Source organism: Gordionus sp. m RMFG-2023, chromosome 2 (genome assembly GCF_954871325.1).
Source record: "Gordionus sp. m RMFG-2023 chromosome 2, tfGorSpeb1-WG-v2, whole genome shotgun sequence".
NCBI lineage: Eukaryota > Metazoa > Nematomorpha > Gordioida > Chordodea > Parachordodidae > Gordionus > Gordionus sp. m RMFG-2023.
The window spans coordinates 42226533-42247530 of record NC_088776.1 but is presented as its reverse complement, the minus strand read 5'-3'; the positions used below and the strand labels follow the sequence as shown (position 1 = coordinate 42247530).

At 26.8% G+C, this 20998-nt stretch overlaps 2 protein-coding genes across 4 annotated transcripts in view; both read right to left on the bottom strand.

The window, feature by feature from the left end:
• LOC135923383 (host cell factor 2-like) overlaps window positions 1–3342 on the bottom strand; it is a 53009-nt gene extending 49667 nt beyond the window's left edge. For 2 of the 3 annotated variants that reach the window (XM_065458088.1, XM_065458089.1), the window contains exons 1-6: window positions 3103–3342; window positions 2915–3063; window positions 2714–2874; window positions 2465–2673; window positions 2335–2419; window positions 2179–2285 (exon numbers count right to left, since the gene is read on the bottom strand). In XM_065458088.1, coding sequence (XP_065314160.1) covers window positions 2179–2285; window positions 2335–2419; window positions 2465–2673; window positions 2714–2874; window positions 2915–3063; window positions 3103–3262 — 871 coding nt within the window. In that variant the 5' untranslated portion in view covers window positions 3263–3342. The remainder of the gene's footprint in view (window positions 1–2178; window positions 2286–2334; window positions 2420–2464; window positions 2674–2713; window positions 2875–2914; window positions 3064–3102) is intronic. The other variant, XM_065458090.1, reaches the window with a different exon arrangement.
• Window positions 3343–11108: 7766 nt separating this feature from the next.
• On the bottom strand, window positions 11109–12845 carry LOC135924347 (uncharacterized). The gene is made up of 5 exons (XM_065459405.1): window positions 12554–12845; window positions 12425–12481; window positions 11754–12148; window positions 11494–11600; window positions 11109–11403 (listed from the first exon to the last, which is right to left on the bottom strand). The coding sequence occupies exons 1-5, from the start codon at window positions 12843–12845 to the stop codon at window positions 11109–11111; spliced, it is 1146 nt and encodes a 381-aa protein (XP_065315477.1).
• Window positions 12846–20998: the final 8153 nt, after the last annotated feature.

Here is a 20998-nt window from a genome sequence, read left to right as displayed (position 1 = left end):
AATAAAAATTACAATAATTTGTCTCTTAAATTAATAACTATTTTATTTATCTGGTATAGTAGAATGGATAATGACAAATTAAAATTGTGTCATTTAACAAAAAATTTAAAAAAATAGATACAATAGTAAGCTTTCCGTAGGGAGAAAGTTCGAATGCTATCAATGTGAAAAGTATGGCGGAGGTAGGAGCGAAAGGAGAAATGGATATTGAATGTAAAACCGTGTCAAGTGCCGAAATGAAGGGCATTGGGCAAGGGATGATATGGAATGACTATATGGTTGTGAGAAAGAGAGAATTCAGGTCAGGGCTGAGAACGGACTGGGGAAAAAGGGTAAATGTCACAGTTAGTGAGGATTCGAGTTTTAAATGTAATCAGGATCAGTCATGATTTATATTTTTCTAATTAAATATATGTATTCGATTTTTGTTCATCCTGTATTTTATTTTTAAGCTATTTTTAATTTATATAGGTTTATTTTTAGTTTTAGAATGATTTTTTATAATAATGTTATCTTAAGCTATTTTTTATATTATTTTTTTACAGGAGCTCCCATATAAAAAGGGATCAAATTGTAATGATAATTCATTTTTTTAGTTTAAATCCTTGTAAATTTAAAATTATTTTTTTGGACTCATATTGAAATAAAGTATTGGAATTAATTTTGGGCTGAAATTTGATTGGTATTCATCCTAGATAATTTTTGTCTTCAAATAAGTGTTCACAACCAAAACTATTTAACTTTTTTAAATTAAATAATTAAGTATTTTCTAAGGAAATATAAATGGCTTTGAAAAGGAAATATGAGATGTAAATAGCAGAGTTGTTAATATAAATATGTAGTATCTGTATCTAGATATATTTTTTAGAAAGATATCTGTATCTATATATTTTTTTAGAGGTATCTGTATCTGTTTTAGATACTTTTTAAGATACATTTTATATACCCCTTTTTTTTATTATAAATAAAAATATTTGACTGTAAAATTTATTTTATTTCATATGAGCTTATGAAATAAATAAATATATATATATATTAATATTTATTAATACTATAATAAAGAATTATATATACATAAAATATTAAAACTTATATATAAAAAATATATATAAATATTCATTAATTTAAATATTATGTCCGAGTTTATCAATAAACCATATAAATTTTAATATTACAATATGGAAATGGTAAATTTTATTTTATAACTAAATTTTTAAGTTTATATATTTATTTAGATCTATATCGATGAAGAAGAGGAAGCAACAACAAGTTCTATTGCTTTACCATGACCTTTTCACAATATAATATTAATTTAGGTTTATGCAAACCTATAAGAGCATAATAAAAAATGTATCTGTATATAGATACATTTAAAAATTGTATCTGTATCTAGATAACTTTTGAGACTATGTATCTGTATCTAGATCCATTTAAAAAGTATCTTTTAACAACTCTGGTAAATAGTAAAAGTCTATGGCCCAGTCCTATCGGTCTTAGACGAGGACCATACTAATATTTTTTTGAGGTACACAGTCTGGATTGTCCAGACTGGTCGTAATTTTGTTTTATTATTTAATTAATCTTATTTTTTTAACTAATTTTTTTTGTGTATTTTATTTTATGTTTTTTTCTAGAATATTTATTTTATTTTTTAATTAACTCATTTTCATTTTGCAATATGAAAAAAACCATAAGTCTATCAGAGAAGCATTTTACTTAGTCCCAATAAGCAAGAATTAAAAGAGGTAAAAACAAAAATATTTAAAAAAAAAAAATTTTAAAAACCAGTCCAGGACCCATTTCTTTAATTAGGACCACTAACTGGATTGATTTTTTTAGACCATGATCTGGTCAAAGAACATTGATCTGGTTCAGACCAAAGATCAGACCTTGCACTAGATGAAATGATACAATGAAACATTTTATATAATAGTTGTTCAAAATATTCAGCCCTGACAAGGTTTATAGAAGCAAAAAAATAATCTGTCTGACCTAGGTTTATTTTCAAAAAAATTTATACTGCCCTTGTATACCTAGGCCAAGCTTTGGGGTGAGGTTGCTGGATTTATTTAAGATATCATGATGATTTAGATAAAGAGCTCTCTATAGATTAAAATAGTTATTAAAATAATTATCATAAAAAAAATTAATATATATATACAATATAAATAAAAAAACCTAAGTTTAACACTGCTAACGAATTAGTACATTTCCATTCTTTTTCATGTGAAATTGAATCTGCATCTTCTTGCAATAAAGGCACCCATCCTCCAAATATAAACATTCTATATATATATAATAATCATAAATTAAAGCTTATAACATAATTAAAACTTGTTGCCTATTAAATTTGCAGAATGTAAGCTTCTAGGCAAAGGTGGAATGCCATTTAATTGTGGTTTAATCCACTGCATAGAATCTAGACATCATATTTTGATCATTACAAATTCAATATAAAATGTACTTATATCAAAAATCCATAGATCACCTAGTCTATTACCATTCATACCTCCATAAAAAATTATCTGGGGTGATTTTCCATCCTTTCCCATGTGGGCCACTGCACTATGGCTTTCTCTGGGAGAAGGAGGAGTTCCATGAGTGGTAGGAATATCCCAATTCAATGAAATACAGCTGGGATTTAAGTCTAGCATATATAAGTCATTCAAATATCTAATTTAAACTAGGTTATGATTCAAAAATTACAAAAAACCTTGGAATATTAATCTTGGGATCATCACTGTCATTAGCTAAACCACCAAATAAATAAACTTTGCCTAAAATAAGTGTAAAACTATGTCCTAATCTAGCACAGGGGATTGGACCATGTTTAGGTGGTTTAGGTTTTAATCTTTTCCATTCCCATCTACTTGCCTAAAATAAAAATAGATTTTTTTAAAATAATAATTATTACTTGTAATTCATATAATTCATTTGAATATTGTCCATATTCTATCATGCCCCCAAAAATCAATAATCTAGTACCATCACATACAAATCCATAAGCTGCACATCCAGGTGGAATATCACCTTTAACAGATGGTGTAAACCATTGATTTGTGGCTAAAAAAATTTTTTAAATATTTATAAATAATAATAAACCTGTGTTAAAAACATGCAATTCATCAACAATTCCTTCATTGCCACCTCCAAACACTACCATTAACTCTTTTATCGCGACAGCCCTGTGTCCATGTCTAGGTCTTAGGGCTGGCCCTTGAAAATTAGTCACTTTTCTCCAATTTAGTATGGTGGCTGCCATTTTAATTTTAGTTCGTAGAAGAAATGATGAATAAATTGCAATTTTATAATTTATAAATTATCGTGATTATTTATAATTGTAACAAAGTAGGGTTTTGACAATATATATAAATACTATTAATAATAATTATAATTTATCATAGTTTCGGGTGAAAGAAAAAATTTGGACCTGAAATAAAAAAAAATTTCTCTTTCTTATATGATAATAGATTAGATTGTTTTGTTCAATAGTTATTATTCGTATTTGATATAATATTCCAGAATATTATTCAAATAATAATATTTTTAAATGCAAATATTTTTGTATAAAAATTTATGATATGGATGTACATAGCCGTAGCCAGGAATTTTCAGCTAGGGGGGCTAGCTGCTTACTTGAGGGGTCACTATATTTTTTAAATAAAACAAATAAATAAGTATTCATAGAAATTTTTTGCTATTTTTATTAAAAATTTATTAATGTAATATGAATACAAAATAATACTATACAAAATAATACTATAATATAATACGACGATTTTTATATTTAAAATATAAATAAATTAAAGGATAAATGTTGTGTTATTCTTTTTTCATAAGCCATCAATATTAAATTTTGCTTACATTGATTCATTGATTTTCTAGTGCTCTAGAACTCTCTTTATTGTAGAGAAAGAGGCCACACAAGAAGCCGTTGGTATCCTAATGATGATGGCTGCTGAGTAGAAATTATACAGTTCTTTAAATGCATGATGATATTATTTTTATGCATAATATTTAGGATATTTACAAACTTATGTGTTTCTTTAACTTCTGCAGCTAATAATTCTTTAACTATTTTCATTTCATGATGTAACGTTTACATATTTAAGTTTAATAATTATTTTAATCGGGAAATTTTATCCGATATATAATAATCAGGGGCAAAGGGGGACAATGCATTAAAACATTATAGTATAGTCATCTTGTGTAAATCTATCTAAAAAACGATCAACACAATGTAATCAATAATTTCATAATAATTTCTTTTTAAAGAACTCCAATTGGAGTCTTTTACACAATCAAATCGTAATATGGTCTCGACTAAAAAATCTTGAAAAATTATAGGCGTCTTACGTACCCTTGATGATATCTGGGGAGTGAAATTAAATTTTGCTAAAAGTTTTTCAGGCTTCTAATCAAATCAAAAGAATTATCGCTTCTTTTATTTTTTGATATATTGATAGTAGAATCAATACAATTTTTAGCATCCACTAGATTAGTACCTTCTGACGGTAGATACTTATTTAGTGGATCTATTGTTATTATATCTCATAAATTATAATGGCTAATATAACGTAATTTATATTAACGCATTGAGATACAAGACCAGAGTTTTAGATTAAATCATGAGAGGAAACCTCTGAATTAAGAGTTCTATTAGAAAAGTAAAATAATACTTCACTAATAGCCTCAAAATTCTCATAGATGCGAAATGCTTTTAAATGACCACTTCACCTCTGGTCTAAAAGTCTCTTAAGAGTATGGCCTGCTACAGGATATGTTAAAGCGCCTAAAGATTTATACAACGTATTGTATAAATAAAAATAAATAGAAATTAACAATATTATTATACCAATTTTGAACCACAAGATGCAACATGTGGTTGTAACAATGTATTAAAGTAACATTTTATTAATTTTTTTTTGAAGTAGGGTTTGCACTCTTTCATTTTGGCCAGACACAACGTTTACCCCATTATATGCCTGACTTATTATATTCGCTGAAATTTAACTCATTAATTTGCTTTAAAATGCAATTAGTAATGATTTCCAGCAGAAAGACATTCTAAATTAATAATTCATATTAAATTTCTTAGACTTCTCCAGAAAAAATATAACGTAATTATGTTCAGATTTTCACAATCTTGTGCATCATTTGTCTCATCAGCCTTAAGATTAATAAAAGGTATCTCTTGTTATATTTATCTGAAATATATTCAAGCACCATATCTGCCATAATAGATATTACTTCGATTTTAATCTGGGGTGATGTAAATTGGGCATTTTTGGGTATAAATTTTATAATTTTATTTAATTCAGGATCTTTTTGAAGGGTGCATGAAAACATTACTATCAATAGTCTAGAAGAATAATTATGTTTTCATCAGTTGTAGAATCCGTAATTTTTTTTAAACCAATCCCACGAAAAGGTAGCTTCTGTATGCTAAGAAATAGCATAAAATAAATATTGATTTAAGATAGTAAAGATTAGGTTTATTTGTTAATCAAAATTGTTGTTTTCTCACTATTTTTTTTTCATAATTCTAAAATATTCACCACTGTTTTAAATAACTGGTTATATTATAATTATAATAATGTGATTGAATCATAATAAATAAAATAATTATTATTGAAATATGTACAATTTAAACGTGATTAAGCGCCTATATAATGTCATACACAAACACACATGGAAATGATAAAATATGAATGAATGATGATTTATTATTGGACAAAAATAAATTAGTATAGTAAGAAATTTACAAACTAGACATGTTTTTTGAATAATATAATATTACACAAATTTTTTTAAATTTGGGGGGCCGGAAAAATTTATGGGGCCAAAGATTTTTCCTGGAAGCTAGGATTGGGGGGCAGGGTTGCCAGGTCAAAATTTTTAAATTGCGGGAAAATTTTGGTATTATGCGGGAGAAATATAAAAATTGGAGTAGAAATATAAAAATTGCTAAAAAAATTTTTTGGGCGGCCTTCGGCCGGGATTTTGAATTGACTTAATTATCCGCCTATTATTTTTTATAATTAGTATATATACAGTGTTGTGATGATTTAAAGAAACATATTGACGATTAAATTTAAACACATTCATATAAAATGATAATATTTGCAATAATAATTAAAATATAGACAAAGTATTATTGAAATTTCTTTTATTATTTCTTTTATTGTACATTTGTAAAGATTATAATTATATATGCATGTGTTTGAATTAAATCGTCAATATGTTTTATTAAATCATCACAACACTGTAAATAAAAAGTCGGTAACTATTTTTCATAATAAAATAACATCTTGATTTATTAAAATATATTAATTTATAAAAAAAAACCAACGATCATTTTTAAATATAAAAGAATGTAAACAAGATAAAATTAAAAAACGATTTTAATTTTATAATTAAAAATATATTTTATGCGAATGTTCCGCAAAACGACCGCAATTGGAAATCTACCGTGTGTATGCATAACATTTTAGGGATACCGCTTAATTATCACGTATCACGTTTAAATACATAATAAGGTACTCCAAAAATAAGAAATAATACAGATGCAACTATAGTTGCGGCAATTGTATTCACTTATCTTATAGTACAACATTCACAGAGATACTTATCATCACAATGTTGGTAGAATCTTTTTCTCATAATATTTAACGACTCTAATATAAATGAAAACTATACTGTAGAACAAAAATGAGCAAGGCTATCATCAATGTTTTAGGACCTAAATCCAGTAAGTCAATTCTTGACGATTTGAAAGATGGACATATATATATATATGCAACAGATGCATCTAATCAACAAAATTAAGGTCGTTTCAATAATATTAAATTTTTTCCCCTCAAATAGTTAAAAATCCAAAGACATAGCTTATAATGATAAATATATCAGATTCGAGATTATCAATAAATTACATGTCAGCTTTCTGATCTGATAATGCCTCAGTGAATTTGGTAAAAACAGAGTATATTTACAGAATTGAGTCAGCACAATGTTGGTTGCGATCTGTTCCTAATACCCGCCATCGATGGAATTTTAAAATTTTATAAACCTTTAAAATATTTCTTAAATAAAGATTATAAAAGCTGTCCTAACATTTTGAAAATTTTTTTCAATAATGAATGCCAGAGGTATATTTATGAATGATTTCACATGTAGGAAATCTACTACTGACTGTTAATGTGTAGTTACAATCAGAAGAATCTTAACAAAGATTCACAAAAATATGCTGCAGATGTGTTCATCTTTACAGTTAAAAATTGAAAATAAATTTTATGCAACCATTGTTAAAACTTAATTATATTTTATTTGAGATTTAAATAATAGAACTAAATATTTACCGTCTTTATTGAGATATTTATAAATTTCCTGGCATGATATATTATATATTTGTTAACCATTAGCTCGGCCTCTAATGTTGTTAGAGCAATCAGATTTCTCTCCTTTTTCCAGGCAGTTCTCATTAGGCTAAAAATACGCTCGGATGAGGCAGTAGAATGAGGTAGGAGAAGACATACTGGCATATTTTTTCCAAGCATGGGGATTTATCGTTATTACGAAAAAATTCTACCCATTTCTCCTCTGCTTTTAGACCGTCTAACTTTAAGTATATTGGCGAATCATAAAAAATAAAGAGAATCAAAATCTCCTCAAACAAGACATCAATGTCTTTCGGTATTTTTAATATATTTATTAAATTATATAAACCATCAATTGATGGTTTCTGTTCCAAGGTCATATATTTATACATTTGTAAATAGAGTTATTAAAATCAAATTTTGATTGTAAATATTCTAAAATTGTCTTAATAAAAATATCTGCTTCATTTAAAAATGTATTAATTAGAGTATTATTTGAACATTTTAATATAATATTTATAGCAATAGCGCCATAAAATTTATTATCAATTTTTAACTGTAGAGATGAACAGAGCTGTAGCCTGATTTTGTGAATCTTTATTAATAAAGAATATTCTGATTGCAACTGAATATTAACTGCATGAAATAGATTTCCTACATGTAAACTAATCCCAAATATGCTTCTGCCATTTCATACTCGAAAAAATATTTCAAAATTTTTGGACAGCTTTCAAAATCTTTATTAAAGAAGTATTTTTTTCAGGGTTTATAAAATTTTAAAATTCTATCGATGGCAGGTATTAACGACAACCACCTGATAGGTATATATCGTAACAACTCACACCATTCCAAGTCAGACTACTTCACCAACTCTTTTAATTCATTAACTCTTTTAGTTGATGAATTTGTTAAAACATTTCATCACAATTATTTCGACATCCGCAGATAGCACATTAATTGCCTTCTTGCAAGAATTATGTAGCATATGGAATACAACCAATTGGTATTAATTCATTATTGTGCTACCTCAATTCGGTAAATTTGGGTTTTGCCAAAATTTACAGAGGCATTATATCATTATGTGGCTAGCTACATTGTTATATTTTTCACTATCCGAGGAAAGAATTTTAACAGTTTTAATGAAATGTTCTTATACTTGTTGAAATAGCTAAGGATCGAGGGAAATGTTTTAATATTACCCTTTGCATCTTTTAGAATTGCATATGGATGCACATCTTTCAAATAGTCTAGAATTGACCTCTAGGATTCAGGTACTAAAACACTTGTGATAGCCTTGATGATTTTTGTTGTGCCACTAGTAAGGTTTGCACTTATATTGGAGTCGTTAAATATCATGAGAAAAAGATTCGACCCACTTTGTGATGATATAGCTCTGTGAATGTTGAACTACATTATAGATGTATACGATTTCAGCAAATGTAGTTGCGTCTGTATTATCTATTATTTTCGAGAATATTTTTGTATTGCAATCGATGTTGATATACTCCCCTGTACTGACTTATATGAATGAAATGATGTTGATTTATTATTGGATAAAAATAAAACAGGATAAAAAGAAATTTACAAACTAGACATGTTTTTCGAATAAATATTTAAAATATATTTTAAAAATATAAAAATAATCAATTAATGTCTCTCAAAATTATTATTTTTATATAAAAACGTTAAAATACTTTTAAAAAATTTGCGGGAGAAATTAAAAAGTTGCGGTAGATTTTTGCGGGAAATTTTCAATTGCGGTAGTTTTGCGGGAAAGAGATGTCTGCGTGTAAACTAAAAAATTGCGGGAGTCTCCCGCTGATGGGGGGAGACATGACAACTCTGATTGGGGGCCAAAAAAATTTAGGGGGCCTGCTCTCCCTTCTTTTTCGTAGCTACGGCCCTGTGGATGTTTTGAAGGCTAAAGCTACTCTTTGGAGATTAAGGATTAGCACCCAATTTTTTAAAATTAGCACACAATTTTAATATTTAATTAATTATAAATTTTAAAAAATACATTAAATATTTCATTTAAATAGCTTTAGTAAGAAGTTTGTGGAATTAAATTATTTATTATAATTTATTTCCTCTCACCAAGCAAAAACATTAAAGTATTATATATGAGAAAATAATGTTAGCTGTTTTTTTTAAAGCTAATAAGTTTTAATATCAATGTCTCCTACTGACTCTTCTAACCCACCATCTTATCATCATTCACTACAATATCATCACCAACGACCTTCTACCTCTAATTTTTGGCCTCAAAAACCAGCACTCCTAACCTCTAATTTTTGGCCTCCAAAACCAGCACTCCCAAAACCTCTACGATTTTCTGCCTCATATTCTCGATCTCCAAAATCAGCATTTCCACTTAGTATTGGGACCCCACCCACATCATTTAACCAGGCTTTTTCATACCAAAGTTCTTATACCTTTAACTACTGGATCCCTCAATCTCCTTCCTATCAACGTCCTTCTTCCTCAAACTTCGGGCCCCTAACACACCCATATAGTACCGATCCCATCCACACAATCTCTACCAACTACTCAAACAGTAAATACAGATAACCCCCCCCCCCTATCAAGAGTGAAATAATAACTATAATAAAAAAACAAAAAAAACATAAGGCTTGCGGGCTAGATAATATACATAGTGAGTTTTTGAAAACTGACCCAATTTTATGCGCGGAGATCCTCCTTCCAATTATTACCAGTCTGGAGTGAGGGATCTTGCCTAAGTGATTGGCTAACAGGCATCCTTATCAATTTTCCAAAAACAAAGAGTCCTAAATGTCTCGGGAGAATTTCACATTCGGTAATCAATAAGATATTTATCAACATATCCTTAATAGACTCAGACCATTAGTGGAATATGATTACCTAGACTAAATAGTATCATTCAGAGGGGCATAATACACATGAAGCCATTCTTGTGTTAAAAATTTAAATCGAAAAATCTATTATATGCAAAAGACAATTGATTATCATCGCTCTTGATTTCAGAAAAGCATTTGATTAAATTATTCATGCTAGTTTGTGGAAGGCCTTGGAAGAGGTAGGCACACTAATACATCTGATAAAAATTATTTATAAAAACTGGTTCACCTAATTCATGGAGGGAAGAAATCCCCGAAAGTTCCTATAAAAATTGTATTGAAACAGGAATATGTCTTGTCTCCCATTCTGTTTTACTTTATTACTAATTATATCATAAAGAAAGCCAAAACATCTTGTGCTGTTCAGATGTCCATCGGGAACTTTAATATTCTGGCATTTGCAGATGAGTCTGGTGGGAGAATTATCATTACACCTTCAATTATTAGTTGATAACATTGATGAAGCTAGATTCTTTGAATTAGAAATAAACATTAATAAAACTAAGATGATGACTTCATCAGTCGCCCCTTCGCATATGAATATAACGATTCAAGGGAAGTTGGTGGCAGAAGTTTAACATTTAAAATATTTAGGAGTAATATTAAACAAGAAAGGAAATACTAAACAGGATATAATAGACCATAGGCATAGCCAGGATTTTCCTAAGGGGGGGGGGAAGGGTTATTAATCCTATATATATATTTAAAAATTTTTTTTAACAAATAATAAGTCCGGAAGAAATATGATATATATTTTTATTAGTTTATTGTTAATATAGATAGATCACACAAAAATGTGGTATTAATTTATGTTATGTGTAATATTAGATAGATCATACAAAAACGTGGTAATAATTTATAATGTTATATCTAATTTTCTTTTAGAATTTGATAATTTATTAATTATTTTAGTATTATCTGGTGTTAATTCCCGATGAATATTTAATAGCGCTAAACCATTTATTCTATTTTGCGAGGTAGTATATCGTAAGTATGTTTTTAGTCTTCTTAAATTAGAGAAAGTTCTTTCATTTGTACATGTCGTAATTGGGAGACATGCTAAAATTTGAAATAATTTTGTTATGTTCGGAAATTCAATTTGTTTACAAATATTCAGTGCATTTAATGCATTATCAGGCTTTATATCCATTCTTTTTAAATTGGCAAACCAATATTTAAATTCACTTATTACTTATAATTCGGTCCCTACCATATCTTGCAAATAAAAATTATATAAATACTGAATTTTATTTCTAATGTCATCCGAAATGTTCACAGATGGATTAGAGGATAACAAAATTTGAAAGTTACTTAGCAAAAGTTTATGGTTTAATAAACGTTCTTTAATCTGAGTTAAAAAAGTGTCCATAAGTGGTATAAAAATAATAATTTTGTAATACTCCTCAACTGATTGTAAGGAAATATTATTCCTATGTACTTGTCTTGATACTATTCTTGGCATGCTTATTATCATATTATAAGATTGCACTTTTTTTTTAACTTTGTTAAAAATCGTTCTAAATTCACAATCAGCATTTTTTCTTATCTGTAAAATAGCATTATATGCATCTTCAGTTAAGATCAATGCCTGAACCATATCTTGGTTCACTCTTTGCAAGGCTCTGCATAATAATATTGTGTGGCAGAAGAGAGTGTTAATACAATTAATGGCCAATAAAAACTCAGGACCTTGAATCGATTTCAAGATTTCATTGGCTTCTGCCACCACTGATGTATCTGTCCATCCCCATATTTCATTCAAGGCAACAATTATCGGGTCAAATAATTTAAGAAAAACTGCATCCGATTCATGTGGTAGGATCCATCTCAGAATATTTTCGAGGACATTAGATCTTTTTGGATACTTGAACATATCATATACCTTGGCTATTGTGCCTTTTTAAATATATGATTATAATTTAAATAAAAGTTTAATAAACCCATGGTACTACGAATAACGGGAATTGAGCAACAATCAGAAATGGCTAGATTTAGGGAATGCGATGCACAATGTACATAAATTATAGTAGGATATTTTTTTATTAAATGATTGAATATCATTTAAATGTCCACTCATAGCAGGGGCACCATCATATCCTTGTCCCTGCATAAAATTAACATTAATTTTAAATTTTTTAAGATGAACATCAATTGTGTTAGCAAGACATTCACCTCTCATATCTTGAATCGGAATAAATTGCAAAAAGTCTTCTTTTATTTGAACTTCATCTATATAAATGATAATAATTTATATAAAATAAATATAAATTTTACCATTTTCAGAATATAAATATCAAGCACACAAGGACATTTGCTCTATGCCAGATATATCAGTTGATTCATCTGCCAAGACTGAAAAGAATGAAGACTTGTTAATGTTGGCAACTACCTTTCTTAATATTAAATTATAACACACATCAATGATTTCGTTTTGAATGGTGGGGCTTAAATACGTAGCATTTTTCGGTGCATTTAACAAGTTAATCCTGAGCTCATCATCTCCAGTTTCTAGAATAGCTCTAAAGTTCTCATCATTTTCATTTGTATCATCCTTAAATATACAACCTGAATCTCGATGACCTCTTAATGCCATACATTGATTTCCACATGTAATTATTGCATCTATTATAGGAGATAATTTTCGTCTATTTTCATTTGCTATTTTCTTTTACCTTGATTTTTATAAAAAATAAATAATTATAAGGCCATAAAATATGAAACCCAAAAGGTTGGCCATTTAAACTGGTACCTTTGTGGGTCTCTTATAATAATTTTTAATGGTTTACCTATTATATGAATGATAGAATCTCTATCATTAGCATTAATTGCTCTAAGAGATGATATAATATTTTGTGTATTTTTAAGGTATAAATTGTTTTGATGATTTTCAAAATTCTCTCCTGCATCTTTCCAACGTCTATATGGGCAATTCACAAGTCGCTTTAATTATTGTTCACCTTTACCAGCATATTTTGGTCCAAATAGAACACAATATTTACAATAAGCCCCATTTTGTGAAGGTGAATAAGCCAACCAAGGCCAAGTAAACCAATTAAATTAAATTTTTAATTTCCTTCTAGAAAGATCTCTTGGAAATTTATAATTATTGGGTGGCCTATATATACTCTCTAGTATATTAAAGTCTTTGGGGGCTACATCCAATTGAACATAATTGCTTATGTCAAATGGTAAAGTACCTAAATAAACTATTTACATATTTTTAAAATAGAAATTTTACTATCCATATTTTGAACTCTTGACTGTATAAGATTTACTGCAGATCTTTCATCAACAATATTAACTTAAAAAAATGCAAATTACATAATGATATTAAAATAAAATATATTGGGACTACCTGGATGATAGGATTACTTTTCTCATTCTCTAGCACAATCTCTAATATTTGATCATCTTTTTGAGAATCAATAACAACTAATAATAATAATTATGTTAATATTCAAATAGTTCTTACTTGAATCAAGGTCTCTTATATTTAGAGAATTATTATCTCCCAGCAACATCACTAAAAAAAGATATATAAATTCATTATAAATATAAAATATTCGTTCATCAATCCTTGTTAAATTTATTATAATTTCCTGCTTTTTTGATATATTTTCATGATTGTTACATAATATTTCTGATACCCTATTTTCACTTGAAATTGAATCAATTTTCTTGCGATGATGATCTTGGTAGGAAATTAATGTTTATTATAATAAATATAGAATTACCTTTTTCATTTACATTCTTTAAAATATATTTTCTGATGTCCATATCAATCTTAAAACAAATATAATGCTTGTTGCTCGGTCAAAAAATTGCAAAATATATTTTAAAAATAAATTGGAAGGAAATTTAAAAAAAATGGGAATATGGTTATGTTAATTTTTTATTTAATTTATAAATTAATTATATTAATAATTTTGTAATTAAATTTTACTTTTAAGAAAAATAAATTAAAATAATTCACTATATAAAATTATAAAAAATCATATTTATATATTATTTTACTTAATATTTTTATAGATCTATTAATAGTAATTATATAAAATTAACTTTTGTCTTATTATATGGCTTATATTTCATTTTTTAAAATACATTTTTGGTATCACTTTTTTAATATATATTTATATATAAATCTTTTTAAAAAAATATAAATTATAGTCAATAGTTTAAATTTAAAAAATTATTAACTCTCATTATTTCTTTCATTATTGTTTAAGAAGATATATGCATACATTTTTGAGAGACAGGGAGTGGGGAGGGGACAAAGGAACGTATTTTTTATTAGTTTAAAATGATATTTAAGAAAAAAGTGATATATTTCTGAAGGGGGGGGATTTCCCTTTGTACCCCTCCCCCCCTGGCTACGCCTATGTAATCAAATTAAATAATGCTAGATTAAAAAGGCCTTTAATGAAAATATGATTATCATATCAAATATCAATATCATTGAAAATCGGTCTATTCAAAGTTCTAATACTTACTTCCTTGTATTATATTATAGAAACTTGGAGTGGCACTAAACATGATAAAAATAAGATGCAAACCTTTGTTTATAAATGCCTTAGATATTTGATCAAAACCTTCTTCCCACATAATACAACTAACTATATTCTTTGGTCCAGATGTGACACACTCCCAATTTATAGAATGGTAGAATACAGAAAAATAGAACTAGTAGGCCATATCATGAGACCCGCCCCTAAAAATTTAATATATGAAACACTCTTTATAATATCCCCTGAGGAATCCACTCTCAAACCCTTCCTAACCTATAAAAACAGTTATTTCGGCAAGATAACTAGATCATTAGCGGAGATAGGTATTTATTGGGAATTCATTAAGCGAGCTTCTGCTGATAGGAAAACTTATAAAAAATTTCTGACATCTACGAACACCTGACGAATGACTGTTAAGACAAACTTAAATAATAATAAAAAAAATTGTTAAAGAAATAGCCTATATCCAATATTATCCTTATAGATTTAAGTAGGTCCTCCAATACTCTTTAACTGTTAGCACTTAATAAATAAAATAATACTCAATTTATATATAACTAGTCAATATTTAATATAATATTTTAAGTTAAGAAAGCTCTTCAATATTATTCAAGTCCTAGTATTTAAAAAAGTGTTATTCAGCTTCTATATAATTAATGTCTGTTGAAGGAACTTATTATAAGAAATGATATTACATTTATTTAAATGAGAACTGATTGTGAGAAAATAAATTTTTTTAAGTAAAGATATTAAAATACTTCATGGATATTATGGTTCCAATTTTAGTCAGTTATAAAGTAATAAGGTATATTAAGGTTATTTAAATATTAATTTTAAATAATTTTAACTTAAATAAAATTTAACTAGATATTTCTCATAATAGGAAAATTACTAAATAATTTAAAATACTAGTAGTTTTTTAAAAAAAATATTGCAATAGCTAAACAGAAACCCTAAATAATTAAATAATAACTATTTTGTATTTGGAAGAAATAGCCTTCTTTTCTTCTCTCTTATTACTCATAACTAAATAATACTTTAATCGGATAGGGTGTAGTTCCACTCTTTTAAGATAAAACTACTGAGTTACAAGGTTTGGTAGTGTTAAATATGGATTATTATTATTATAATGGTTATTATTTAACGAAAATTTTGATATCTTACATTCATTTAATTAACACCATTTTTTCATTTAATTGTTTAATAGATTTTATATATATATAAAGGATAAATTTATATATAGATTTTTAGTTAAAAATATAGTTAAATTGTAGTTTAATATTTTTTAAATACATTATATAATAAAACATTTTTGTTTATTGCCTTGATCCCTGCTAACCTTTTCATGGTGGCAGCGGTGGGATATACGATTTTAAATTAAATTAATTTATTTTCAAAAAAAAATAAAATATAAATTAGATCAAATGGATCAATCAACTATGAGGAGAATTGTTAAGCTAGACATCAAACTACGGAGCTATCATGTATAATGGAAATGATTACTAAAATTGGGATATAATGACTTACAAATTATTCTAAATCCACAGACACGATTGATTTTAGCTACTAGAATGTAGACAACTAGATATAAAATATTTCTGGAATGTAATATTTATATTATTCTAAAAACACGTAAGATATGATTAATTTTAAAAAAAAGTGAAGAATAATTAAAAAAAAAAAATTTTTTTTCACTAAATCATGAATAGACCAATTTGGGATACTAATAATAAAACAAAGTCCATTGACAAGTTAGATGATTATTTAAAATTTCATGATAGTGAGAATACTCTAAGCTTAATAGGTAATTTACCGGATGAATTATATTTAGTCATGAAAGCAGTGTTTCCAAGAGAGTTAAATTCTAGTTATGATAAAACATTATATTCATTCAAGTGTTTATGTAATTATAAATCGGCTACAGAAATAAAAGATAATTGTTCTAATAAAAATTTTAGTAAATCTAATAATGAGAATTGTTATAAAAATAGAAAATTGGATAAAGAAACACATTATTATAAAAGAAATTATCATTATAATTATAAATCTTTTAGTATAAAAAAATTAGATATTGAATTAAAACCTTCTTATAAACTAAAAGAAATAAATTATATAATAAAATTTAAAACATTTGTGATTATAAAAAATGAGGAAAATATAAATATACCCATAAGATCACATGGTGAGATTTTAAAAAAGTATTATGACTGTAAAAATAATGATATAAATCTTAGTACTGAAAAAATTAATGAAACTGAAATAGTTGAAATTCCCATACACAAAAATTTTAAAAAAGTAGAATCCAAATCATTAAAGCTTGACAATTATAAATTTAAAAAAATCAAGAGAGTAGACAATACAAATAAACATTTACCTTATATAATTAATGATAAAGTGGACGAATCTTTCAAAATTAAAATTTTAAATACAATGAAATCTAAATTATGTTTTAAGGACAAAACATATGTAAGTTATATTGACCACTTTAAAACATTATTTTTATTGAAGATAAAAGAAAACAGTAATTTTGAGTTATTATTTGATTTAAAAAACAAGGGAGTAAAATTTAAAAAAAATAAAAATAATTGAAATTTAATATTAATAAAAAATTATTAAAAATAAATAAATAAAATTGAAATTTATATCAAACGCTATTATTTAAAACGCGATATTTATAATATAATAAATTAAAATAAAACGCGACCAATCAATTCATATTATTTCGATTATTCAACATTTGATTAATTTATTCTACTTCAATTATTCTTATTCAAAATTCGATATTCGTTAAATTAATTCTATTTCGATTATTTGGAGATTCTTATTCAATATTACATATATTCTAAAATTATTCAATAACAAATTATGATAATAATTAACAATAGGACGACAAAGTCGAATCACATACTAAACCGTTTTTTTTAAAAGATTTGGAGGGAGCAAGGCAAGATAAGATTTTACAACCAAAATAACTATCATTTATCAAGACGAAACTATGAAAGATTTTATGATCAAAATAGATGGGAAACTTGAACACAAAAGATAAAGAGAACCTAGGCGGCGTTCCTATAGAGGGTGGAATGTTAAATATGGATTATTATTATTATAATGGTTATTATTTAACGAAAATTTTGATATCTTACATTCATTTAATTAACACCATTTTTTCATTTAATTGTTTAATAGATTTTTTATATATATAAAGGATAAATTTATATATAGATTTTTAGTTAAAAATATAGTTAAATTGTAGTTTAATATTTTTTAAATACATTATATAATAAAACATTTTTGTTTATTGCCTTGATCCCTGCTAACCTTTTCAGGTAGTATCCTTGAGAAAAAATCGGCATAATTACATGGAGGGCGGGCCTCCATGTAATTTACGTTAACTTACCTTGGGCAGGTCTATGATCAACGTGCTTGATTATGAATTAAGCTCAAAATATATTATTCAGTTAAAAACCACTTAAAATAATATTATGTTCACCCTAATCTAATATCATATTCTTATAAATTATTTCAATCAAATAAATTTGAGATTCTATATTACACAATCACCCAAATTGATCATAAACTCGAATGTTAAATAAGGGCCTCTGCCCTCCTTGAGGCATATTATACTGCTCTATTGCTTCTAGGTGTTCAAGTATACACACTTTGTTTCTACTCACCTTCAGTATTCCTCGCTCACCATCACAAATGCCATCATACAATAATTCTGTTATTAATGATATATATCAACTACCCTATTATAAAACCATCTTAGCAATTAAAGCTTTCATAACATGATCTCATATAATAAACCCATTGGGAATAGAATATCAAAATTGTGCCTATTATTGGGATTAGCAATATAATAACTATTGATAGAATTATTTCATAGAGAGTTTTAAATTAATGGACTCTATGATTGATGGGTCAACAACATAAATTTAATGAATTTCAATTTACAGAATATTATATACATTTATCTATAAACACAATTGTGAATTTTGACAATAATGATATTCATCACCCCCAATCTGGCAAAAATTTCCAATTCATGAGTCTACCAGACTTCCGCCCGCACAGCACTCCCAAATATAACTTTCCACTGTGTAATAAACTTATTAAGGTAACCAAATTGGGGCCTTATCGAAACTACAAATTGAAGTGTCCTCAATCTGGGCTACCTATCTTATTACCAGCCATTCCTCGATCTCATAATCCTTTTCTGCCCTTGCCCTCACAATTAAACAACCCATAGTCACCAATCCCACCTCAATGGTTAATATGCTTACTAACTGACTCCACAGATGAAGTAATATTTTTAGTGGCATCAAAACCATTTGTTATTTCACGATTACCTAAAGGAGCAAGGTCTCAAGTTGCGAGACACCTACCAAAAAACTTGACTTCTTTGATGAAGAATTATTCTCTAAAAAAACTGGCTAGACACCTTGTCATTTGCTTTTACTACCTTACAAGTTCTGATTCAGCCAGCAAAAAATCCCTGAGACAGAAAATTAAGGATGCAACTTTCTACCCCTTACTCATTAATAACATTTCCACATCATTTAAGGGTGATGACAGATAAAAATAAAAACCATAAAAATGACCTGCTCATTAAGGCCAGGCTAAGAACTGGATAGCCTGAATGTTAAATAGCCATACATATGGCAACCTTTGACAATAGGCTTGCTCCTTACGATCAAGCAACTTAACAAGCTACCACTTATACGATCTTAAAGCCGAAATACCGTCTTACCCTGAAGCACCTCTAATCAAAGCCCATTAGTAACGTTAAAAAGGCTATTCTCTCCTTCAAACACGATTCCTCACCTGGGTTAAAATCGACTAAACCTCTCAGCACGAATTCTGAGGAAAGACCCGAGGTTCACACCCTCCAGACTCCGGGAAAATAAAATACATGATTCCGTAAGATATACCTACCATTGATTATTATTTATTTATTTTTAGTAAAATAATTTATTTTATTTATATTATATATTTATTTATTATCAACAAAAAAACATTTGATATGATTTAATATTTTTGATTTATATTATAATACGAAATGAAATGAAATATGATTATATTATATTATGAAAATGGATTTATTTATTTGATGTTTTTTTAATAATTAAATGATATGCTGCTATTGTGATATTATTTTGGTTACAATTTATTAGTGATTTTCACGTCCAAAATTTTAAGTAAAAAATATTTTTTAAAGTAAATTTATGAACATATTTTGATTTGATAACAATTTTAATTCTTTGTAAATAAATCATTTTTGAGAAATCTTTTCTGATCTTTTATAGTTATTTTTTATAATTTTTGTAAAATTATCTATTTTTTTTTAATTATATTAAAAGAGGTTGATATTTTTTTAAAAAATATTTATGTTATTTTTTATGATCGTTTTAGGATAATATTTTAATGTGACAATTGTCATATTGGATATTATTTAACATTTTTATTTTTTGGCACAAAAGGGTAAAAAAAATATATGTATTGTAAAGATGTTAAATTATGAATTCAATGAAGATGGTTCTTGGAAAAATGACAATTATCATAATCGGTATTTTTAAACATATTAGATATTTTTGACGCTAATGGGCAAAAATATGTATTTTTAACAGGTTAAATTAAAATATCAATTAAGATGTACCATATAAAAGTACAATTGTCATAATCGTTATTTTTAAATTTTTTTAGACGAAAATAGTCAAAAATAAGTATTTATAACATGTTTAAATAAAACTTCAGTGAAGATGTATCCTAGATAAGTGAAAATTGTCATAATAATTATTTTTAAAGTTTTTTTTTTTGACGCAAATGGGCAAAAATATAGATTGTAAACAAGTTAAATTTAGTGCTGGTAATTCAGATTTATCACAAGATTCATCAAATTTTTGGCAATTCTTCTTAATAAGACTATCTATTAATTTCACATAGTTATAAAAAGAGTTCCATCTTGTTGGGTTTAATCAGATATCTTCCAATGTTTTCCTTAAAAATGGATGCGCAGTTTCAAAATTGTTCATGTTTTTTTCCACAATAGCCAACATCTAGAAAATGTAATTTTTGAAATGGTTTTAAAGTGGACATTGTTACCTGCCTTTTCAATGTCAACACTTGCAATGAGATTTAAAGTGTGTGCCGAACAGGAATGATGCTTAGGTAAGTATACAATTATCATTAGTATTTTGATTTCTAAATAGATCAATTAATGGTAGAGGAATTATTTCATTAC

Excerpts from the sequence above, each read along its gene's own strand:
- LOC135924347 (XM_065459405.1), bottom strand. The coding sequence starts at position 12,845 with ATGGCATTAAGAGGTCATCGAGATTCAGGTTGTATATTTAAGGATGAT. Across the intron at positions 12,482-12,553 it reads CATAGAGCAAATGTCCTTGT|ATGAAGTTCAAATAAAAGAA; the intron begins GTGCTTGATATT and ends TCATTTATATAG. Across the intron at positions 11,601-11,753 it reads TTAGAACGATTTTTAACAAA|ATTAAAGAACGTTTATTAAA; the intron begins GTTAAAAAAAAA and ends TTTTTAACTCAG.